The sequence below is a fragment of the Coregonus lavaretus genome, assembly GCF_964263955.1.
Source record: "Coregonus lavaretus genome assembly, chromosome: 1".
Classification (NCBI taxonomy): Eukaryota; Metazoa; Chordata; class Actinopteri; order Salmoniformes; family Salmonidae; genus Coregonus; species Coregonus lavaretus.
In genome coordinates, this window is record NC_139988.1 from 42,970,240 (window position 1) to 42,996,505 (window position 26,266).

General features: G+C 42.6%; 1 protein-coding gene across 2 annotated transcripts in view; it reads left to right on the forward strand.

The window, feature by feature from the left end:
* Positions 1 to 26,266, forward strand: part of LOC311129343 (cGMP-dependent protein kinase 1-like) — a gene marked incomplete at both ends in the record, with an annotated part of 187,012 nt that overhangs the window by 144,557 nt on the left and 16,189 nt on the right. For both annotated transcript variants that reach the window (XM_084161611.1, XM_084161612.1), the window contains 2 exons: positions 15,638 to 15,743; positions 24,795 to 24,858. In XM_084161611.1, the coding sequence (XP_084017737.1) occupies positions 15,638 to 15,743; positions 24,795 to 24,858 (170 nt within the window). The remainder of the gene's footprint in view (positions 1 to 15,637; positions 15,744 to 24,794; positions 24,859 to 26,266) is intronic.

Here is a 26,266-nt window from a genome sequence, read left to right on the forward strand (position 1 = left end):
TACATCCACAGGTACACCTCCAATTGACTCAAATGATGTCAATCAGTGACATCATTTTCTGGAATTTTCCAAGCTGTTTAAAGGCACCGTCAACTTAGTGTATGTAAACTTCTGACCCACTGGAATTGTGATACAGTGAATTATTAGTGAAATAATCTGTCTGTAAACAATTGTGGAAAAATTACTTGTGTCATGCACAAAGTAGATGTCCTAACCGACTTGCCAAAACTTGTTTTAATGACTCCAACCTAAGTGTATGTAAACTTCCGACTTCAACTGTATATACAAGTATGTTGACACCCTTTCAAATTAGTGGATTCGGCTATTTCAGCTACACCCGTTGCTGACAGGTGTATTAAATCGAGCACACAGCCATGCAATCTTCATAGACAAACATTGGCAGTAGAATGGCCTTGCTGAAGAGCTCAGTGACTTTCAATGTGGCACAGTTCATAAAATGTATGTCCTGCTAGAGCTGCCCCTGTCAACTCTAATTGCTGTTATTGTGAAGTGGAAATGTCTAGGAGCAACAACGGCTCAACCGCGAAGTGGTAGGCCACACAAGCTCAGAACGGGACCAACAAGTGCTGAATCGTAAAAATAGTCTGTCCTCGGTTGCAAAACTCACTACCGACTTCCAAACTGCCTCTGGAAGCAACGTCAGCACAATAACTGTTCGTCGGGAGCTTAATGAAATGGGTTTCGATGGCCAAGCAGCTGCACACAAGCCTAAGATCATTACATGACATTACATTTCATAACACTTTACCCAATACATTTAGTGTGTTCCATCAGGCCACTACTCCGCTATCACATATTTACAATACAACATCCATGTGTATGTGTGTGTAGAGTCTTATCATGTGTATGTGTGTCTGTGCCTGTGTGTGTCTCTTCACAGTCCCCGCTGTTCCATAAGGTTTATTTGTATCTGTTTTTTAAATCTGATTCCATTGCTTGTATCAGTTACCTGTTGTGGAATAGAGTTCCATGTAGCCATGGCTCTATGTTGTACTGTGTGCCTCCCATAGTCTGTTCTTGACTTGGGGATTGTGAAGAGACCTTTGGTGGCATGTCTTGTGGGGTATGCATGGGTGTCCGACATGTGTACTAGTAGTTTAAAAAGACACCTCAGTGCATTCAGCATGTCAACACTTCTTACAAAAACAAGTAGTCATGAAGTCAATTTTTCCTCCACTTTGAGCCATGAGAGATTTACATGCATATTATTAAAGTTAGCTCTCCGTGTACATTTAAGAGCCAGGCGTGCTGCCCTGTTCTGAGCCAATTGTAATTTCCGAGGTCCCTCTTTGTGGCACCTGACCACAAGACTGAACAGGACTCCAGGTGCGACAAAAGTAGGGCATGTAGGACCTGCCTTGTTGATAGTGCTGTTATTATGGACATACTTCTCCCCATCTTAGCTACTGTTGTATCAATATGTTTTGACCATGACAGTTTACAAACTAGGGTTACTCCAAGCAGTTTAGTCACCTCAACCTGCTCAATTTCCACATTATTTACTACAATATTTAGTTGAGGTTTAGGGTTTAGTGAAGGATTTGTCCCAAATACAATGCATTTAGTTTTTGAAATATTTAGGACTAACTTATTCCTTGCCACCCATTCTGAAACTAACTGAAGCTCTTTGTTAAGTGTTGCAGTGATTACACTTGCTGTAGTAGCTGATGTGTATAGTGTTGAGTCATCCGCATACATAGACACACTGGCATTACTCAAGGCCAGTGGCATATCATTAGTAAAGATTAAGAAAGGTAAGGGGCCGAGACAACTGTCCTGGGGAATTCCTGATTCTACCTTGATTATGTTGGAAAGGCTTCCATTAAAGAACACTCTCTGCGTTCTGTTAAACAGATAACTCTTTATCCACAATATAGCAGGGGGTATAAAGCCATAAAACATACACTACCGGTCAAAGGTTTTAGAACACCTACTCATTCAAAGGTTTTCTTTCTTTTAAAGACATCAAAACTATGAAATAACACATACAGTGGGGAGAAGAAGTATTTGATACACTGCCGATTTTGCAGGGTTTCCTACTTACAAAGCATGTAGAGCTCTGTAATTTTTATCATAGGTACCCTTCAACTGTGAGAGACGGAATCTAAAACAAAAATCCAGAAAATCACATTGTATGATTTTTAAGTAAATAATGTGCATTTTATTGCATGACATAAGTATTTCATACATCAGAAAAGCAGAACTTAATATTTGGTACAGAAACCTTTGTTTGCAATTACAGAGATCATACATATCTTGTAGGTCTTGACCAGGTTTGCAGACACTGCAGCAGGGACTTTGGCCCACTCCTCCATACAGACCTTCTCCAGATCCTTCAGGTTTCGGGGCTGTCGCTTGGCAATACAGACTTTCAGCCCCCTCCAAAGATTTTCTATTGGGTTCAGGTCTGGAGACTGGCTAGGCCACTCCAGGACCTTGAGATGCTTCTTACGGAGCCACTCCTTAGTTGCCCTGGCTGTGTGTTTCGGGTCGTTGTCATGCTGGAAGACCCAGCCACGACCCATCTTCAATGCTCTTACTGAGGGAAGGAGGTTGTTGGCCAAGATCTCACGATACATGGCCCCATTCATCCTCCCCTCAATATGGTGCAGTCGTCTTGTCCCCTTTACAGAAAAGCATCCCCAAATAATGATGTTTCCACCTCCATGCTTTATGGTTGGGATGGTGTTCTTGGGGTTGTACTCATCCTTCTTCTTCCTCCAAACACGGCGAGTGGAGTTTAGACCAAAAAGCTCTATTTTTGTCTCATCAGACCACATGACCTTCTCCCATTCCTCCTCTGGATCATCCAGATGGTCATTGGCAAACTTTAGACGGGCCTGGACATGCGCTGGCTTGAGCAGGGAGACCTTGCGTGCACTGCAGGATTTTAATCCATGACGGTGTAGTGTGTTACTAATGGTTTTCTTTGAGACTGTGGTCCCAGCTCTCTTCAGGTCATTGACCAGGTCCTGCCGTGTAGTTCTGGGATGATCCCTCACCTTCCTCATGATCATTGAAGCCCCAGACCGAGGGTGATTGACCGTCATTTTGAACTTCTTCCATTTTCTAATAATTGCGCAAACAGTTGTTGCCTTCTCACCAAGCTGCTTGCCTATTGTCCTGTAGCCCATCCCAGCCTTGTGCAGGTCTACAATTGTATCCCTGATGTCCTTACACAGCTCTCTGGTCTTGGCCATTGTGGAGAGGTTGGAGTCTGTTTGATTGAATGTGTGGACAGGTGTCTTTTATACAGGTAACGAGTTCAAACAGGTGCAGTTAATACAGGTAATGAGTGGAGAACAGGAGGGCTTCTTAAAGAAAAACTAACAGGTCTGTGAGAGCCGGAATTCTTACTGGCTGGTAGGTGATCAAATACTTATGTCATGCAATAAAATGCAATTTAATTACTTAAAAATCATACAATGTGATTTTCTGGATTTTTGTTTTAGATACTGTCTCTCACATTTGAAGTGTACCTATTATAAAAATTACAGACCTCTACATGCTTTGTAAGTAGGAAAACCTGCAAAATCGGCAGTGTATCAAATACTTGTTCTCCCCACTGTATTGAGTCATGTAGTATCCAGAAAAGTGTTAAACATATCAAAATATATTTTATATTTGAGATTCTTCAAATAGTCACCCTTGATGACAGCTTTGCACACTCTTGGCATTCTCTCAACCAGCTTCACCTGGAATGTTTTTTCAACAGTCTTGAAGGAGTTCCCACATATGCTGAGCACTTGTTGGCTGCATTTCCTTCACCCTGCGATCCGACTCATCCCAAACCATCTCAATTTGGTTGAGTCGGGGGATTGTGGAGGTCAGGTCATCTGAAGCTCTCCATCACTCTCCTTCTTGGTAAAATAGCCCTTACACAGCCTGGAGGTGTATTGGGTCATTGTCCTGTTGAAAAACAAATGATAGTCCCACTAAGCCCAAACCTGATGGGATGGCGTATCACTGCAGAATGCTGTGGTAGCCATGCTGGTTAAGACACAGACAGTGTCACCAGCAAAGTACCCCCACACCATACCACCTCCTCCTCCATGCTTTACTGTGGGAGCCACACATGCAGAGATCATCCGTTCACCCACACCGCGTCTCACAAAGACATGGCGGTTGGAACCAAAAATCTAAAATTTCCACCTGTCTAATATCCATTGCTTGTGTTTCTTAGCCCAAGCAAGTCTCTTCTTATTATTGGTGTCCTTTAGTAGTGGTTTCTTTGCAGCAATTCGATCATGAAGGCCGGATTCATACATTCCACTGAATAGTTGATGTTGAGATGTGTCTGTGACTTGAACTCCGTGAAGCATTTATTTGGGCAAAATACTGCAAAGGACACCTCCTGGCGCCGACGAAGATGGCGGCCTCGCGACTAGCTCTTAGGAAAACTTTGCAGTATTTTATTTTTTTATGTATAATTTTTTACATTATTAGCTTAGAAAGTGTTTTGCATCATTACATACAGCCGGGAAAAACTATTGGATATCAGAGCGCCGGTAACTCACCAGCATTACGACCAGGAATACGACTTTCCCGAAGCAGATCCTTTGTTTGCTCTCCCCATGGCAACTGAATTGATTCCAGCGGCTGACCCAAAACATCGCCGACGGAGGAGAGGCACTCGGAGCGGCCTGCTGGTCCGACTTAGGAGGCGCGCACACCACCCACCGCTTCCAAATATTCTACTCGCTAATGTTCAATCTTTGGTTAACAAGCTTGACGAACTACGGGCAAGGATTTCTTTCCAGTGAGACATCAAGGCCTGTAACATATTCTGTCAGAATCGGTCCAGCCAGATGGGTTCTCAATTCATCGCGCAGACAGGAATAAATATCTCTCCGGGAAGCAGAAGGGCGGAGGAGTGTGTTTCATGATTAACGACTCGTGGTGTAATTGTAGTAACATAGAGGAACTCGAGTCCTTCTGTTCACCCGACCTAGAATATCTCACAATCAAATGCCGACCGTATTATCTCCCAAGATAATTTTCTTCGGTTATAGTCACGGCTGTCTATATCCCCCCTCAAGCCGATACAACCGCGTCCCTCAAATAACTTCACTGGACCTTATACAAACTGGAAACCACATATCCTGAGGCTGCATTTATTGTAGCCAGGGATTTTAACATTCAACATTTTAGTCATTTAGCAGAAGAAGAGACTTGCTTGGGCTCTTATCCAGAGTGACTTACAGTTAGTGAGTGTATACATAATTTTTTATACTGGCCCCCCGTGGGAATCGAACCCACAACCCTGGCGTTGCAAACGCCATGCTCTACCAACTGAGCTACATCCATGCCGGCCATTCCCTCCCCTACCTTGGACGACGCTGGGCCAATTGTGCACCGCCCCATGGGTCTCCCGGTCGCAGCCGGCTACGACAGAGCCTGGATTCGAACCAGGATCTCTAGTGGCACAGCTAGCACTGTGATGCAGTGCCTTAGACCACTGCGCCACTCGGGAAAGCAAATTTTAGGACTAGGCTGCCGAAGTTCTATCAACATGTCGACTGTTGTACTCGCGCTGCTAAAATCCTCGACCATTGCTATTCAAACTTCCGGGATGGTTATAAGGACCTCCCCCGCCCTCCTTTTGGCAAATCTGACCACGACTCCATTTTGCTTCTCCCTTCCTATAGGCAGAAACTCAAACAGGAAGTACCCGTGCTAAGGACTATTCAACGCTGGTCTGACCAATCGGAATCCACGCTTCAAGATTGTTTTGATCACGCAGACTGGGATATGTTCCGGGTAGCTTCCGAAAATAATTTAGACATATACACTGAAACAGTGACTGAGTTTATCAGGAAGTGTATAGGTGATGTTGTGCCCACTGTGACTATTAAAACCTACCCTAACCAGAAACCGTGGATAGACGGCAGCATTCGCGCAAATCTGAAAGCGCGACCCACCGCATTCAAACATGGCAAGTTGACTTGGAATATGGCAGAATACAAACAGTGTAGCTTCTCAATCCGCAAGGCAATTAAACTGGCAAAACATCAGTATAGAGACAAAGTAGTTTCGCAATTCAACGGCTCAGACACGAGACGTATGTGGCAGGGTCTACAGACAATCACGGACTACAAAAAGAAATCCAGCCACGTCTCGCTTCCAGACAAGTTAAACACCTTCTTCGCCTGCTTTGAGGATAACACAGTGCCACTGACGAGGCCCACTTCCAAGGACTGTGGCCTCTCCTTCTCCATGGCCGACGTGATTAAGACATTTAAGCATGTTAACCCCCGCAAGGCTGCCGGCCCTAGCCGCATCCTCAGAGCATATGCAGACCAGCTGGCTAGTGTGTTTATGGACATATTCAATCTCTCCCTTTCCCAGTCTACACTTCCCACATGCTTCAAGAGGGCCACCATTGTTCCTGTACCCAAGAACGCAAAGGTAACTGAACTAAATGACTATCGCCCTGTAGCACTCACCTCTATCATCATGAAGTGCTTTGAGAGACTAGTCAAGGATCATATGGACCTTACCTGTCACCCTAGACCCACTTCAATTTGCTTACCGCCCCAATAGATCCACAGATGATGCAATTGCCATCACACTGAACACTGACCTATCCCATCTGGACAAGAGGAATACCTATGTAAGAATGCTGTTCATTGACTATAGCTCAGCATTCAACACCATAGTACCCTCCAAGCTCATCATTAAGCTCGAGGCCCTGGGTCTGAACCCCGCCCTGTGCAACTGGGTCCTGGACTTCCTGACGGGCTGCTCCCAGGTGGTGAAGGTAGGACACAACATCTCCACTTCGCTGATCCTCAACACTGGGGCCCCACAAGGGTACGTGCTCAGCCCCCTCCTGTACTCCCTGTTCACCCATGACTGCGTGGCCAAGCACGCCTCCAATTCAATCATCAAGTTTGCAGACGACACAACCATAGTAGGCTTGATTACCAACAATCACACCGCCTACAGGGAGGAGGTGAGGGCTCTGGGAGTGTGGTGCCAGGAAAATAACCTCTCACTCAACATCAACAAAACAAAGGAGATGATCGTGGACTTCAGGAAACAGCAGAGGGTGCACCCCCCTATCCACATCGACGGGACCGCAGTGGAGAAGGTGGAAAGCTTCAAGTTCCTTGGCGTACACATCACCGACAAACTGAAATGGTCCACCCACGCAGACAGTGTGGTGAACAAGGTGCAACAGTGTCTCTTCAACCTCAGGAGGCTGAAGAAATGTGGCTTATCACCTAAAACCCTCACAAACTTTTTACAGATGCACAATTGAGAGCATCCTGTTGGGCTGTATCACTGCCTGGTACGGCAACTGCACCGCCCACAACCGCAGGGCTCTCCAGAGGGTGGTGCGGTCTGCCAAACGCATTACCGGGGGCAAACTACCCGCCCTCCAAGACACATACAGCACCCGATGTCACAGGAAGGCCAAAAAGATCATCAAGGACATCAACCACCCGAGCCACTGCCTGTTCACCCCGCTATCAGAAGGCGAGGTCAGTACAGATGCATCAAAGCTGCGACCGAGACAATTAAAAACAGATTCTATCTCAAGGCCATCAGACTGTTAAATAGCCATCACTAGCACATTAGAGGCTGCTGCCTATAGCCATAGACTAGAAATCACTGGTCACTTAAAAAAATGGAACACTAGTCACTTTAATAATGTTTACATATCTTGCACTACACATCTCATATGTATATACTGCATTCTATTCTATAATATTCTACTGTATCTTAGTCCATGCCGCTCTGTCATTGCTCGTCCATATATATTCTTAAATCCCATTCCTTACTTTTTTGTGTGTATTGGGTATATGTTGTGAAATTGTTAGATATTACTGCACTGTCGGAGCTAGAAGCACAAGCATTTCTCTACACCTGCTATAACATCTGCTAAACACGTGTATGTGACAAATACAATTTGATTTTATTTGATTTTTGAGGCTGGTAACTCTAATGAACTTATCCTCTGCAGCAGAGGTAACTCTGGGTCTTCCATTCCTGTGGCGGTCCTCATGAGAGCCAGTTCAATCATAGCGCTTAATGGTTTTTGAGACTGCACTTGAAGAAACTTTCAACGTTCTTGAAATGTTCTGTATTGACTGACCTTCATGTCTTAAAGTAATGATGGACTGTCTTTTCTCTTTGCTTATTTGAGCTGTTCTTGCAATAATTGTTATGAGGTGATGTCGAAGGAGTCAGGCGCAGGAGGGTAAATCACAGAATAACAGGCTTTATTCCGCAAATACAGAGTTACGCAGAAATACGTCAAACACTATAGTGCGCAAAACAGGCGCACTGTAAAATACAAGACACACTGGGAAATATCCCGGCGATACAAAATACACGGAGCTCCACCGAGCTTCACTATCCTCCACAATAAACAATCACACACAAAGACAAGGGGGCAGAGGGAACACTTATACAGGTATTGATGAGGGGATATGAACCAGGTGTTTGTAATAAACAAGACAAAACAAATGGAATGATGAGATGAGGAGCGGTAGTGGCTAGAAGGCCGGTGATGACGAACGCCGAAGCCTGCCTGAACAAGGAGAGGTGGCAGTTTCAGAGGAAGTCGTGACAATATCATGGACTTGGTGTTTAACCAAATAGCGCTATCTTCTGCATATTTTATAAATATTTTATAATTATTAGATGACGCTTTCCCGACACACTTGTCTAAATTGATGGGTCATGTGAAGGAAATGCAATAACCACCCCCCACATCTAGCTAAGTGGATGGGTCACTATTGTCTGGGTCATGTAATCATCTCGCAAAGTGGAGTCTTCTGTTTAGACATGTAGCTAGCTAGCTAAACAATGAACCGGCATAATCCCAACTCATACTACTACCAATACAAACATTGTCATAGCTGTAGTATGAATCTGCAGGGAGCTAAAGCTAACAACTAGGTTCAATGTTAGCTAGCTAACATTAGGCTATAACTAGCAATGCAAAATGATTTTTGATTCGAATAATATTAAAAAACAGATCATAGCCAGCAAGCTAACGTTCGCTAGCTAGCTAACAGTACGCTTTAACTTGCAATGAAAACGACTTTCTGACTAAATTAGAAACTGATAACATCTGAAAATGTAGCTAGACTCTTACCCGTGTACATGGATGAATGCTTCACGGCAGACTGGAACCATTTAACTCTGTTTTGTTTGTAGCTACATCTTGTTTGGCCAGCATTTTGTCAAGTCACTCCGGTTCACACTGAACGTGGCGTGTGCAGAAAGTAGCCCATCACTTTTTCCAACTGATCTGTCGATAGCGCCTGCTAAATTCAGTGCATTCAGCAAAACTTTTGTAGTTCTCGATGGCTATTGTTATATCTTTCAAAAACGGCGTGGTAGAAAGGACTATCAACACATACTGAGCAGCTCACCTTATAGACAGAAGCATGCTACATGGCAGACCTATCCAAACTCATCTCCCGGCATGTTCAGCCCATCCATTATCTCAGCCAATCTTGGCTAGCGGGAAGGTTCCTGTCTTTTTCCATGGCTAAAACAACTAGGCTCATAATTTAACAATGTTATTAGTATTTACGGATGGAATACAAGTTTGTCATTAAGGCACATGAAGTTCACATGTTCCAGAAGGCATTTTTGCCAAAAAACACATTTTGATAAAAAATAAGTGTTTACATTCAAATGCCTCTCCTGTGAAGTAGTGACGTGAAACATACACATAGTTTCCTGAAACGAGTCACATATGAACTGTAAATGAGTAAAATCTTTAAATTGTTGCATTTTGCATTTATATTTTTGTTCAGTGTAGGTAATGATGTTGAAACTTTGCAGTTTTGTTTCCTCGGTAACGAAATGCCTTTTCTGAAGCCTTTTTTGGTGGGTGGCCCTTGGACTATAACAATGGTGTGATGATTAAACATTTGCCTGAATCTTTTTTACTTGTAACAATATCAGTACACAAACTGAAACTTTAAGTAATTAATTGCTGACTTCTATAAAAAAAATTATGTATTTGTTTGTTTGACATTATTATATTCTATTTAATTCTATTACAATTCATTTTGGCAGTCGCCCAACCTAGGGCTGTGGCGGTCATGAAATGTTGTCAGCCGGTAATTGTCATACAAATGAGGCGGCAGGTAGCTTAGTGGTTAAGAGCGTTGTGCCAGTAACCGAAAGGTCGCTGGTTCTAATCCCCGAGCCGACTAGGTGAAAAATATGTCGATGTGCCCTTGAGCAAGGCACTTAACCCTAATTGCTCCTGTAAGTCACTCTGGATAAGAGCGTCTGCTAAATGACCAAAATAAATGAGTGCCTGTCTCACAGTGATTTACCATAATTAACATAAACATGTTTACCGTCTCCACACATACAAGCCGCTGATGCATGCCTTAGGAACATCTACAAATGTCTGGGCTTATAAAAACACTTATTTCAAATCCTGCATCAACCACTGTTTGAGGACCATTCAGCCTCTCGCTGTGCGACAGGTTATATTCCATCCAAACTCTGTATGCCATGGGCTCTCCAACCATGTTCCTGCATCTACCCAGTGGATAATTTTGGAGACAAAGTGAAATCTGTTTGGGAACATTGATAATAACAAGTTTTCACAACGAAACATATTGAAGTAAGCTGTTGACAGCCCCTAACTCTGCGCGCTCGAGAAAGGAATGAAGGAGAGAGAGGTAATATGTCAGCGGTAAAACTTTATTTGACACCTAGTATCATAACACGTTATGACACGGTCATAACTAAGGTATAATATGTCATAAGAGCTGACATAACCTGTCATAACATTGTCACAACACTGTCATGAGACATATATTTAGATGTATTGTGGCATACAGCTCTGGAAAAAATTAAGAGACCACTGCACATTTTTCTTAAATCAGCATCTCTACATGTATGACAGCCATTCCATTCCAGTGTCTGTTGAATTCCAACACAGGCACACCTCATTCTACTGAATTTGGTACTGATTAGGTGATCATCTGAACCAAATCTTATTTAACGAGGAAAAGTATAAAAACCACTGCTGTGGTCATCACTATCCTCTTGCAATAGGACCAGCTGGATGGCAAAAACAGTGCTAATAGTACCTCAAAAGTAATATTAATCAAAAAATAACTATTGACCATGCCAAAAGAGTTGAAAAGGAAAGTTTTGAGTGAGGAAAAGAAGGGTTCAATTCTGGCTTTACTGGCAGAGGGATACAGTGAGCGTCAGGTTGCTTCCATCCTTAAAATTTCAAAGACGGCGGTTCATAAGAACAAGGTCAAGCAGCAGACATTGGGGACAACAAAGCTACAGACCGGCAGAGGGCGAAAACGACTCTCTACTGACCGGGATGACCGCCAACTTATTCGAATGTCACTCAACAACCGTAGGATGACATCAAGTGACCTACAAAAATAATGGCAAATGGCAGCTGGGGTGAAGTGCACGGCGAGGACAGTTCGAAACAGGCTCCTGGGGGCAGGGCTGAAGTCGTGCAAAGCTAGAAAAAAGCCCTTCATCAATGAGAAGCAAAGAAGAGCCAGGCTGAGGTTTGCAAAAGACCATAAGGATTGGACCGTAGAGGACTGGAGTAAGGTCATCTTCTCTGATGAGTCCAATTTTCAGCTTTGCCCAACACCTGGTTGTCTAATGGTTAGACGGAGACCTGGAGAGGCCTACAAGCCACAGTGTCTCGCACCCACTGTGAAATTTAGTGGAGGATCGGTGATGATCTGGGGGTGCTTCAGCAAGGCTGGAATCGGGCAGATTTGTCTTTGTGAAGGACGCATGAATTAAGCCACGTACAAGGTTGTCCTGGAAGAAAACTTGCTTCCTTTTGCTCTGACATTGTTCCCCAACTCTGAGGATTGTTTTTTCCAGCAGGACAATGCGCCATGCCGCACAGCCAGGTCAATCAAGGTGTGGATGGAGGACCACCAGATCAAGACCCTGTCATGGCCAGCCAAATCTCCAGACCTGAACCCCATTGAAAACTTCTGGAATATGATCAAGAGGAAGATGGATGGTCACAAGCCATTAAAAAAAGCCGAGCTGCTTGAATTTTTGCGCCAGGAGTGACATAAAGTCACCCAACATCAATGTGAAAGACTGGTGGAGAGCTTGCCAAGACGCATGAAAGCTGTAATTGAAAATCAGGGTTATTCCACCAAATATTGATTTCTGAACTCTTCCTAAGTTAAAACATTAGTATTGTGTTGTTGAAAAATGAACATGAACTTATTTTCTTTGCATTATTCAAGGTCTGACAACACTGCATCTTTTTTGTTATTTTGACCAGTTGTCATTTTCTGCAAATAAATGCTCTAAATGACAATATTTTTATTTGGAATTTGGGAGAACTGTTGTCAGTAGTTTATAGAATAAAACAAAAATGTTATTTTTACCCAAACACATACCTATAAATAGTAAAACCAGAGAAAATGATAATTTTGCAGTGGTCTCTTAATTTTTTCCGCAGCTGTATATAGCAAAATGTTATGGCTGCTTAAGCTCACAAATCCTACCACACAAGGCAAACCATTCCATTCTACTTGTAAATAGTATATTATATTACATTTCCTATAATTGGCAATTTTATTACCATTGAAATTGTACACACATTGATGTCAAACATATACCTAGCCCAATGCTCTGTCACTGATGACTGGGATGAATGCAGAAGCAGGATAAAACATCCTCTTTGGGACTTATGACTGACATATGGTCATGTACGTGATAGGCCTATCTGGCTTATATTATTACCCTTACAACAACAACACATGTCATGTGATAGATTCTAGTACTTTGGAATCAAAGTTTGTTTGTTCACATCATTATTATTGTAGTCCTCCATGGTTTTGCTTTAATATAGCTTCATGTATACTTAGCGCTAGCAATACGGGGAGACATTCGAACTGTTAGCTGCAGGCATGCACCTCGTACGTTAGAAGAAGAGAAGCAGGACGAGAAGCCCAGAGGAAAAATGTGTCTGTGTATGCTTATTCATCCTGTTTTCAGGTTTGTAACATTTATAAGTATGGTTTAGTTTTTTTAATCTAGAGACCACATGTTTATCTAAACTGTGATGAGTTATAGATTTACATGTTTTAAAACATTTTAGTCATTTAGCAGATGCTCTTATCCAGAGCGACTTACAGTTAGTGAGTGCATACATTTTCATACTGGCCCCCCGTGGGAAACGAACCCACAACCCTGGCGTTGCAAGTGCCATGCTCTACCAACTGAGCTACAGGGGACTGTCATTCTCATTGAAAGCAAGTCTTATGCATTCTTCCCATGCTTAAGATATGTTTTTGCGTCTTTTACTTTCAACTTCAAACAGCTGAAAATACAATATTTTACAGGACTGAGCCAGGTAATGTTAGATAATTGTCTTATATGACTTAGCACAGATGTCCTCTGAACAGGTGCTTTTTGAGTGATGGTCGCATCACTGCACTTTTACCTGCTAGGATAATAACAAGAACCTCCCCAATAGCTAGTCGGACAGTTTAAGAAGGGGGAGGGGAAACACCTACAGACTATCAGGGCTAATCTACTGCCGCTTTAGGATAGGGGAAGTGGGGAAGAAATGTATGGGCGAGTAAAAGGATTTTTGCAGTGCAGGTATTGAACAGACAGGCAGAGCTGTTCTGTCAAGGACATGGTAGAAGCAGAAACTGTGAATGACACCAAATTGAGGTGAGATCACACTCGGTCTGCTGTGGGAACATAAATCCTGATGGGACTTGTCCTTCGTATGATGAAGACAGTAGCAGACTTGATCACACACCTTATTTTGTGTTAGCAATAGTGTTGTTCCAATTTCTATAAGTGATTATGAGATCCTAAGTGTGTGTGTGACTGTGTGTGTGCCTGCGTGCTTGTGTGTGTGTGTGTGTGTGTGTGTGTGTGTGTGTGTGTGTGTGTGTGTATCTGTGTACTTAGAGATAAACACACGTTTATGTGTGTGCTGGTTTATGTGGGGTACTTCATATGCAATATGCGTCATGCATGTATTCTCAGTCCACTTCAACATAATTCCGTTAATACCAGACTCCCACACTTCTCAAGCCCCTTCCTATTCCACCTCCCTCCCTGCCTGTTTTTCTACCCAGGGCCTGGAGTGGCTTTAGTTTGCCCCTGTGATAAGCTGTCAAGCTAATGGCCAACGGCTCACAAGCATTAAGACATTCATCTACACACACTGCAGGCTAACTAGCTCCCTAAGTCTCACTGCAATTTAGTCAAGTCTCCAAATAACCCACTTACCTTCACTGCAATGCGCTCCAGGCCTCTCAATATCTGATTTCCCCATACCCTGTGAATTGCCCACTTACCGACGTAGCACTCTGTTGGCTCTGTGTTTATACCACCACGTCTCTCCTTTTAACGGTTGTTGCTTTAGGGCCTAACAGGAGTGTTACTCCAAAAGCTTTTCTAGCCCTCTTCCCTGAGGCTTGGGTTTTAGAGGTCTGGAATGGCAGTCTGTTCCCTAGCAATCATAGGTTGGATACCTTTACAAAAACATGCTCCCTTCTCACTGGGCACACACTGGTTGAATCAATAATTTCAATTAAATTACACTGAACCAACGTGGAATAGACGTTGAATTGACGTCTTTGCCCAGTGGGTTTCATCTGCCCTTGATTTCATGCGCTGGACAGCCTGATAGCACTGGAAAGCTGAAAGCAATATTGTGACAAGGTCGTTTCACTAAGCCTTTTTACTAGGCTGTGAAATCTCCATCTGCTATATTGTGTCAATTTAACCAGTGTTTCAGCTCCATGTGTGTGAGTTATCTAGGCCCAAGAGAAGTAGGTTTTTGGAATGGGACCCAGCCTCAGTGTTTTAGTTATTTAGTGCTGAAAGAAGGATGCAGAGTGTTTGTTGCGGTCTCCTTCCTCATTAGTTGGTACGAGGGCTGCAGATAGTTTCAGACTGTTAATAGAAATGATCTAACTGGGACTAAAAAGAGCCTGAATGTCTAACGAGAATATCTCTCCTGTGCTCTCCTGTGTTTGAATACACAGCTAACACTGGGCTCAAGTGTTGCTCCTGGGAGGTGTGTGGGGGTGCTCATGGGTGGGTGTATGTGTCTGTTATCTTGCCTGCCCACAAGTGTATGTTTGTCCATGAATTTGTGGTTTGTGTTTGTGCGTGTGTGTGTGTGTGTGTGTGTGTGTGTGTGTGTGTGTGTGTGTGTGTGTGTGTGTGTGAGTGTTTGAGAACCTACTGTATGATATTAGGAGTGGATGAGTCAGTGTCACAGTGTCACAGACCTCAAAGTAGACATGTCGGAACCAAAATAAACAAACAAAGCAACATACAGATAAACATGCACAGACAAGCTCAGCCAAATGGAGCCATTCATCAGTGATTAATGTTATGCTAATGATTCTACTGTTATACTATGAAGCCTTTCTGCTGTGGGGTTGTTAAGGGATAGCCTGGGCTGGTTTAGGGTCTGACAGTAGACTATCTCTTTCTCTCCTCATCTCTCTCCAAAACTCACCCATGTTGTCCAAGTAGATACCTGGTTAATAATGATACCTCATTATATTGTGAAAACGACCTGCTATCCATGTTTCTCCCTGACTATTCTGATCACTCCTCTCTTCTCCATTCTCTCCCTCTCCAGCTCTCTCCAATGTGAAGTTATGGGCCATCGACCGACAATGCTTTCAGACTATTATGATGAGAACGGGCCTGATCAAGCACACCGAATACATGGAGTTTTTAAAAAGGTGAGGAACAGAAAGACTATACTTCTAGATACTACTACAATACAACATATATTTATTAATATACCAGACTTATTCGACCTAGGGTTGGTGATATTGGAGTGATTTACCATTGAAGTCCCACTGTCACATTTCCCCATTCGTATTGTTACATAATGTCTCCTTTACATTTTTTACGCAAGTAAGCATCCACCGTACCGGAAAAAATAGACATCCCTTCTTCCTGCTCTCTTTCTTCTCTCCATCTGATGTTGACATTAGCATAGGGTTTGGCAGAGGAGAGGGGCTGAAGATGGGGAAGTCTATTATCATATTAAAGGCAGATAGACTCATATCGTTGCACCCACACACTGTGTGGAATAAAATAAGTCCTCATCAAAAGATGGAGGGAGAGGAGAGTGTCATATACATCATACAGGATGTATGAGATGCCTTGGAAGTGTACTGCCTTCACTGCTTTCCCTCTAAGTCCCTCTGTCTGTCCCTCTTATTGGGCGGCAGGTAGCTTAGTGGGCGGCAGGTAGCTTAGTGGTTAAGTGCGTTGCGCCAGTAACCGAAAGGTCGCTGGATCTAATCCCCGAGCCGACTAGGTGAAAAATCTGTTGATGTGCCCTTGAGCAAGGCACTTAACCCTAATTGCTCCTGTAAGTCGCTCTGGATAAGAGCGTCTGCTAAATGACTAATTTATTTATTTATATTGTCCCCCTGTTCTGTCTTTTACTATCTGACGTCTTTCTTTCTTTCTTTCTTTCTTTCTTTTTTTCTTTCTTTCTTTCTTTCTTTCGCTCTGCTTTTGTTTTTATATTTTATGAAAATGGAATAAATAATGACATCACATTACCTTTCGATGCGTTTTATTCATGCAGAGTTAATCTGTTTCCCATAGTTCGAATTCGTCAATGCATAAACATTGTTTATCCATTGAGAGGTTCTCAGAAATACCCTGCAGGGCCCACTACCACTCAGAGGTTTACAGATTTTATTTACTCAGAACAAAGGCCTCATGAATCACTCAGTATTCTCTCTCACTCGCTCCAGTCTGACTTCTAGTGGCAGCCAGGTGGAAGTGAAAGCAGGAAACCAGTCAGCCTTTCACTGTAATAGGAGATGCCCTCAATAGGTGACATTGCGAGGGCAGTCAAGGAAGGTAGAGAGCCTTCTCAGCTCTTTTTATACTGCCATCATAATGGAGATATACTGTACTGTATTGTACCAGATATACCTTTCTGACCAGATAAAGCAGTTTGGAGGTATATTTTGTTTTCAATCTAAAGCTACACTGCTCAAAAAAATAAAGGGAACACTTAAACAACACATCCTAGATCTGAATGAATGAAATGATCTTATTAAATACTTTTTTCTTTACATAGTTGAATGTGCTGACAACAAAATCACACAAAAATTATCAATGGAAATCAAATTTATCAACCCATGGAGGTCTGGATTTGGAGTCACCCTCAAAATTAAAGTGGAAAACCACACTACAGGCTGATCCAACTTTGATGTAATGTCCTTAAAACAAGTCAAAATGAGGCTCAGTAGTGTGTGTGGCCTCCACGTGCCTGTATGACCTCCCTACAACGCCTGGGCATGCTCCTGATGAGGTGGCGGATGGTCTCCTGAGGGATCTCCTCCCAGACCTGAACTCCTGGACAGTCTGTGGTGCAACGTGGCATTGGTGGATGGAGCGAGACATGATGTCCCAGATGTGCTCAATTGGATTCAGGTCTGAGGAACGGGCGGGCCAGTCCAGAGCATCAATGCCTTCCTCTAGCAGGAACTGCTGACACACTCCAGCCACATGAGGTCTAGCATTGTCTTGCATTAGGAGGAACCCAGGGCCAACCGCACCAGCATATGGTCTCACAAGGGGTCTGAGGATATCATCTCGGTACCTAATGGCAGTCAGGCTACCTCTGGCGAGCACATGGAGGGCTGTGCGGCCCCCCAAAGAAATGCCACCCCACACCATGACTGACCCACCGCCAAACCGGTCATGCTGGAGGATGTTGCAGGCAGCAGAACGTTCTCCACGGCGTCTCCAGACTCTGTCACGTCTGTCACATGTGCTCAGTGTGAACCTGCTTTCATCTGTGAAGAGCACAGGGTGCCAGTGGCGAATTTGCCAATCTTGGTGTTCTCTGGCAAATGCCAAACGTCCTGCACGGTGTTGGGCTGTAAGCACAACCCCCACCTGTGGACGTCGGGCCCTCATACCACCTTCATGGAGTCTGTTTCTGACCGTTTGAGCAGACACATGCACATTTGTGGCCTGCTGGAGGTCATTTTGCAGGGCTCTGGCAGTGCTCCTCCTGCTCCTCCTTGCACAAAGGCGGAGGTAGCGGTCCTGCTGCTGGGTTGTTGCCCTCCTACGGCCTCCTCCACGTCTCCTGATGTACTGGCCTGTCTCCTGGTAGCGCCTCCATGCTCTGGACACTACGCTGACAGACACAGCAAACCTTCTTGCCACAGCTCGCATTGATGTGCCATCCTGGACGAGCTGCACTACCTGAGCCACTTGTGTGGGTTGTAGACTCCGTCTCATGCTACCACTAGAGTGAAAGCACCGCCAGCATTCAAAAGTGACCAAAACATCAGCCAGGAAGCATAGGAACTGAGAAGTGGTCTGTGGTCACCACCTGCAGAACCACTTCTTTATTGGGGTTGTCTTGCTAATTGCCTATAATTTCCACCTGTTGTCTATTCCATTTGCCCTACAGCATGTGAAATGTATTGTCAATCAGTGTTGCTTCCTAAGTGGACAGTTTGATTTCACAGAAGTGTGATTGACTTGGAGTTACATTGTGCTGTTTAAGTGTTCTCTTTATTTTTTTGAGCAGTGTATTTTTGTGAGCAAACTTTTTGGGAACTAAGACTGAGTGGAGTGTGTATCATGGCAGGTATGGCAGGTGTGTGTTTGAAGCAGATATTTCTAAAAGCAGGATTGATAGCTAAGCAAGCTAACTTTCATACACGTTCAGATACAAATCAATATTTCCTGGTTGAAAACGAGAGTTAAACTTACATCTGGCTCTTTATTGCGGACTTTCTACTTGTCTCATAATATTTATCGTAGTTAGCTCGCTATCTTATTGATCTTTATACCCCGGGAGGTAAAGTGATTTTGTAGTTGTTGTAGCGCACTATATATTTTAGATCCCAAGAAGCTCTGCTTGTAGACAGCTCTGCTAATAAAATATTAATAAATAAGCAGTCCAGCTATCAGAGTTGAGATAGCTAAGAATGTGAAATGACTGATCATGGTCAAGTTTGTTAGATGGACTGCATGGGTGTGTAGCTCTGGTCCTGGGCCTGGTTTCCCAAAAGCATCTTAAGGCTAACAAAGTTCAACATTAAATCATTCGTAGGAGCATCATGAAATATCTGAGCTGTTTCCCAAAACCATCGTCACTAAAGTTGCACTTGAAAACATTCGTAATTTAAAGAGTTTCTTTCTGTCCCCGAAAATTGCGTACTACAGATGTAGGATCTTAATTTGAGCCAGTTTGCTACAGCAGGCTAACAATCCTACAGCAACAGGAAATGTGATTTTTTTTGTATTTGTATTCATTATGGATCCCCATTAGTTCCTGCCGAGGCAGCAGCTACTCTTCCTGGGGTCCAGTAAAATTAAGGCAGTTAAACTATTTTAAAAACATGACAATACATTCACAGATTTCACAACACACTGTGTGCCCTCAGGCCCCTATTCCACCACTACCACATATCTACAGGACAAAATCCATGTGTACGTGTGTGTGTATGCATGGGTCTGTGCCTATGTTTGTGTTGCTTCACAGTCCCCGCTGTTCCATAAGGTGATTTTTATCTGTAATTTAAATCTAATTTCACTACTTGCATCAGTTACTTGATGTGGAATAGAGTTCCATGTAGTCATGGCTCTATGTAGTACTGTGCACCTCCCATAGTCTGTTCTGGACTTGTAGACTGTGAAGAGACCTCTGGTGACATGTCTTGTGGGGTATGCGTGTGTGTCCAAGCTGTGCACCAGTAGTTCAAACAGACAGCTCGGTGCATTCAACATGTCAATACCTCTCATAAATACAAGTAGTGATGAAGTCAATCTCTTCTCCACTTTGAGCCAGGAGAGATTGACATGTATATTATTAATATTAGCTCTCTGTGTACATCCAAGGGCCAGCCGTGCTGCCCTGTTCTGAGCCAATAGCAATTTTCCTAAGTCCTTTTTTGTGGCACCTGACCACTCGACTGAACAGTAGTCCAGGTGTGACAAAAGTAGGGCATGTAGGACCTGCCTTGTTGATAGTGCTGTTATTATGGACATACTTCTCCCCATCTTAGCTACTGTTGTATCAATATGTTTTGACCATGACAGTTTACAAACTAGGGTTACTCCAAGCAGTTTAGTCACCTCAACCTGCTCAATTTCCACATTATTTACTACAATATTTAGTTGAGGTTTAGGGTTTAGTGAATGATTTGTCCCAAATACAATGCTTTTAGTTTTAGAATATTTTAGGACTAACTTATTCCTTGCCACCCACTCTGAAACTAATGGCAACTCTTTGTTAAGTGTTGCAGTCATTTCAGTCGCTGTAGTAGCTGACATGTATAGTGTTGAGTCAGCCGCAAACATAGACACTCTGGCTTTACTCAAAGCCCGTGGCATGTCATTAGTAAAGATTGAAAAAAGTAATGGGCCTAGACAGCTGTCCTGGGGAATTCCTGATTCTACCTGGATTATGTTGGAGAGGCTTCCATTAAAGAACACCCCTGTGTTCTGTTAGACAGGTAACACTTCATCCACAATATAGCAGGGGGAGTAAAGCCATAACACATATACATTTTTCAGCAGCAGACTATGATCGATAATGTCAAAAGCTGCACAAAGTCTAACAAAACAGCCCCCACAGTCTTTTTATCATCAATTTCTCTCAGCCAATCATCAGTCATTTGTGTGAGTGCTGTGCTTGTTGAATGTCCTTCTCTATAAGCATGCTGAAAGTTTGTTGTCAATTTGTTTACTGTGAAATAGCATTGTATCTGGTCAAACACAATTTTTTCCAATAGTTTACTGAGGGTTGGTAACAGACTAATTGGTTGGCTATTTGAGCCAGTAAAGGGGGCTTTACTTTTCTTAGGTAGTGGAATTACTTTTGCTTCCCTCCAAGCCTGGGGGCACACACATTCTAGTAGCCTTAAATTGAAAATATGGCATATTGGAGTGGCAATATCGTCCGCTATTATCCTCAGTAATTTTCCATCCAAGTTATCTGACCTGGCTTGTCATTGTTGACAGACAACAATAATGTTTTCACCTCTTCCACTCTCACTTTACGGAATTCAAAATTACAATGCTTGTCTTTCATAATTTGGTCAGATATACTTGGATGTGTAGTGTCAGCAATTGTTGCTGGCATGTCATGCCTAAATTTGCTAATCTTGCCAATGAAAACATTATTAAAGTAGTTGGCAATGTCAGTTGGTTTTGTGATGAATGAGCCATCTGATTCAATGAATGATGGAGCTGAGTATGCCTTTTTCCCCAAAATTGCATTTAAGCTGCTCCAAAGCTTTTTACTATGATTATTTATGTCATTTATCTTTGTTTCATAGTGTAGTTTATTCTTATTTTTATTCAGTTTAGTCACATGATTTCTCAATTTGCAATATGTTGTGCTGCCAGACTTATTTGCCATTCCTTTTGCCTCATCCCTCTCAACTATAAAATGTTTCAATTCTTCATCAATCCACAGGGGATTTAACAGTTTTTACAGTCATTTTCTTAATGGGTGCATGCTTATTAGTAACTGCAATAAGTAATTTCATAAATGTGAATTATTATGTGGATTATAATTAATATACATATTTTGGGGGGGTTCATAATTTTTTGGTTAGGGAAAATCAAGTCTGACATTTGAAAGTGGAAATTACAAACTTTAGAAGCCTTTTTAAACCTTGAATACATTACAAGTATGCATTTCCTGCCGAGCAGGAACATTCTAAGCAACAAAAAAGTGATCAAACTAAGATCCGACATCTGTACGTCACATACAGTATGTGCACCACGACATTGCTCTCTCTCTCACTCTGCTGTGTGTGCATCCTGCTAGCTGTCACTCAAATGGCAAGGGGCTGAAGCTCATTGGCTAGAACTCAAATTGCAAGGGGGCTGGCACACGTGGGGGGAAATGTAGAGAAAATGGCCTGGCACAGCTTACAGAAATACAGTCGCTTTCAAACTAGGGATTTCGTGGCTATTTGAGGTAAGACAGTTATTCTGCTCATAGATTATGCATGTATGAACTACACATTGACACATCCAGCCCAAAGTGGGAGATTTTAAAAATAGTTAGTAGTCGCCAAAGTTCCATAGCATGTCTTTAACGACTGACTCATAGAATAGCTAAATGAGTCTTCAGATAATTTTTTGCCCTTCCACATCACTTTACACACAGACAATATCCGCTAAACATAATTTCAAAATGTGTTTCAGTCTCTCTGTAGCTTCAGAGCTTCAGAGCAATGTTTGCAATGTGTTTTTAATTGTTACAAATAAACAATGGATAAAAATATGCTTCAAATAAATCCAGAGATCACTGCATTAAAAGATAAATACAGTATAGGCAACATCCCAGTAAGCAAAATCACGTTGAAAAGACGTCTAAAATACATATTTTCTGGATGTTTAAATCAGGTTAATTTTCGTTTCTGAATAAAAGTTGAAAATATATATATTTTTTCTTGCGATTACCTTGATATGTTGTTGTTTATCTAACTTAGTTGAATGCACTGACTGTAAGTCACTCTGGATAAGAGTGTCTGCTGAAAGACCGAAATGTAAATGTTAAAACAAACATTTGGTAAATATGCTGGGTATTATTCTAATGAGCTCCGTCCCTCAAAAAGTACAAATTTGGTCGGTCCGGACCAGATCAAATCTGAACAAATCATAGACGTCTATAATTGGTTCAGATTTGTTCCGGACTGGACTAAAAATCAACGTCCGTGGACATTGAAATCAAGGCTGGTCTGGACCGCACCTAAAAAATACGTCCAAAAGATGTCTGCCTTGGTCCGTGCTTAGTGGGATATACCTGGGAACCAATCATATTGAAATCAATTTAATGTTCAATCAATTAAGTTATACTTTGCCAATTGTGGACTACTTTCTACATTTTTTGTCTCAATGTATTTCATAATGTGTAACAACATGTGTGCAATGATGTGCCAACCCGCCTCAATATTTGCAGCCATATAGGTGATAAATGATATCTCTGTAGGAGCTTCAAAAAGAAGTATAATATTAAAGGTGCACTATGCAGAAATCACTCTGCCTTTTCCTGGTTTCTAAAATTCTAATTGTTTACCTAATTTTAGTTTATGTGACAAAACAAGCAAGTATAGTGTAAATAATCATTGTACCATCTAAACTGCTGTGAAATATATTTTCCATAACCCAAAATATTGTATTTTCAGCTGTTTGAAACTGGTGAACTAAAGTTAAAAACGGAAAACTAAACATAAGAACGGGAAGCCAATATACATATTGCAGCTTTAAGGCCTCCTGTAGCTCAGTTGGTAGAGCATGGCGCTTGCAACGCCAGGGTTGTGGGTTCGATTCCCACGGGGGGCCAGTATGAAAAAACAGTATGAAAAAAAGTATGAAAAATGTATGCACTCACTAACTGTACATCTCTCTGGATAAGAGCGTCTGCTAAATGACTAAAAATGTAAAAATGTTAAAAAACAGCTTTTCTGTGTTGGAATGGTGTGGGCATACCCCAACAACAGAATGGTGTGTGCGTTTATCGGTCATAAAAAATTGGCCAGCCCATCCTCCTCAGGGAGATGACATCATGTTCTATGAGGAAATAGCAAGACTGTTTGAGAAACAAATTTGAGGTGGGGTTTTTGAAGTGTTTTTTTTCTCCTATTTATGCTTTGGCCACAAATATGAGGACTAGTCAACAACATTATTTGGATATGAGTTAACAGAATATGAACTTTTAAAAGTGAGATTTTCACTGGGCAGTTACTTTAATTGCCATCACTATCGGGAAACCCGGCCCTGGAGTGTCGGCTGCTTTTCATCATTGCCATTAAATTAGACATTGATTACACCTGGGTAACCCAGATATCCATCCTATCAATTACCTTAATTTATCAGTTAAGGGCCGGGTGGGATGAAAATCAGCAGCACTCAAGATCAGATGGTTCACATTCACATTTGAGAAGACTGGAGGCTAAGCTCTGTGCATGTACATCCTCACATAAACACATACACACCATCCTATTCCACTGTAACAGTTTTGAACCTAACATGCAAACAACATGATGATAAAATAAATAAATAAATTACAACCCAATTTAGTTGTTAGATACAGAACTTTCCATAACACAGGCTTTTTGTTTGCGCTGAATGTTTCATAGCTCGGTCAAGTTTCTCATTGTAATGAGCCATCTGACCAGCCATTTTCTGGCCGGGGTCCATGGAGGAAATTCAGCACTATGAGTCAGTGCTGGGGCGAGAGGGTTCAGATTACTGTAATAAATCATGGGAAATGAGAGGGAGGGGGAGATGGAGAAACAGAGAGATGATATGGGGAGATAAAGGCCATTGTTCCAATGCCTGGGTTATTTGCTTTCTCCTCTGATAAGCATTGGTCCGTTTTCTTTTGTCCATGTCGATAACGAGCAGATAGGATTCAGAGGGCTGCCAGGAAATGCACAGAACAAACATCACGATAAATCCTGCCTTTTCAACCTCAGTGTGTGTGTGTGTGTGTGTATGTGTGTGTGTGTGTACATAAAGAATACCACTTACAGTACATGTATAGTGTATTTATATAAAGTTTATTTCTGGATTATACATTCACCAACGTTATGTAAACTGAGAGAGCATGATGAACAGAAACTCTATTCAGGCTAACCTATTGACTGTGTAGCTGCCGATATTACATGGCCTTCTGTTCAATGTGTCTATTAGCGTCAACGCCCTGTAATATCCAATACATTGTGGATCTCTATTCTTCCTTCTACACTGACTTACTGACTATTTTCTTCCTGCAGCGTTCCGACATTCCATGACCTTCCGGAGGAGATTCTAAGCAAGCTAGCTGATGTCCTTGAGGAGGTAGGTCCTCTGTTGAAACATTGGGCAAGATTGTGTGTGTGGTCCTAAATTATGCGTTTGGCCTTGTCCCTTGCCCGTTTATCATAGAGGCATTGAAGCCCCCTGCACTGCAGCCCGCAGACCTTGGAGCCTGAAGATATCCTTATTAGCCACTGACAGCCCACCATACCAGGCCAGGAAACAGAAAGTCAGCACACTCTCTATATGGCAAGTTTAGTAGTTGGAGAGTATCTGGGTGTTGACATTCAGTTGTCTCAGTCTGTGCAGGAGGTAGAGTCGTTGTTGGCATTTATTATTGATGTTGTGAGTGTTGACATTAAAAGAGAGTGTGCTGTCCATGATGGTTCCCAGGTACTTACATCTCCCCAATCTATCTACCTAATCACATCCCAGGAATAGGTGGCTCACTGTGTCTGCCATCCTCCAGAAGTCAATGAGCAGTTATTTTGTTTTGTTGATGTTGAGTATGAGGTAGATGTTATTGCACTAGTCAAGAACCCTGTTTACTTCTGTTTGAAAATGCAGTGTCAGGGACTCCCAAGTGGTGCAGCGGTCTAAGACACTGCATCGCAGTGCTTGAGGCATCATTACAGACCCAGATTCAATCCCAGGCTGTGTTACAGCAGGCCGTGACCGGGAGACCCATGAGGCGGCGCACAATTGGCCCAGCGTTGTCCGAGTTAGGGGAGAGTTTGGCCGGCCGGGATTTCCTTGTCCCATCGCGCTCGGGTGCCTGCAAGTTGACTTCGGTCGCCAGCTAGACGGTATTTCCTCCGACACATTGGTGCGGCTGGATTCCGGGTTAAGTGAGCAGTGTGTCAAGAAGCAGTGGGGCTTGGCAGGGTCATGTTTCGGAGGACGCATGGCTCTCGACCTTCACCTCTCCCAAGTCCTTAGGGGAGTTGCAGCGATGGGACAAGACTGTAACCACCAAATGGATATCATGAAAAAGGTGTAAAAGTAAAAAATATAAAAAATGCAATGTGTCATAATGTAACAACACATACAATTTTTATATAATTCAAATTCTTGAAGGAGTCATTTAAATTATTGAAGGAATCTCATTGTTCAAATACTTCAGATCATCACTTCTTGCTTAGAGTGATGTTTATACCTGTTCTCTGTCTTTATCTGTATTGTTCAGATTATCAAAAACAAATTACTAGGGTAGTGAATTCATGACAGCTTCAGCTGTAAGCTAGCAAGGGAAGTTAGCGTACTAAGCTGGAAGCTACCGGTATCTTTTTGCATTGTAAAGTGTTCTAGCCTGTAATGGAGATTGTTTTGCAAACAGTAATTAACAGCTGCAACATTTCAACATGCCGTGTTGCATTATTCAAATGTGTTAACTTCTGTGCAGCATGAGTGGTGAGCTAACATGATGTAGCCCAGACTCCCAGTGAGTGCA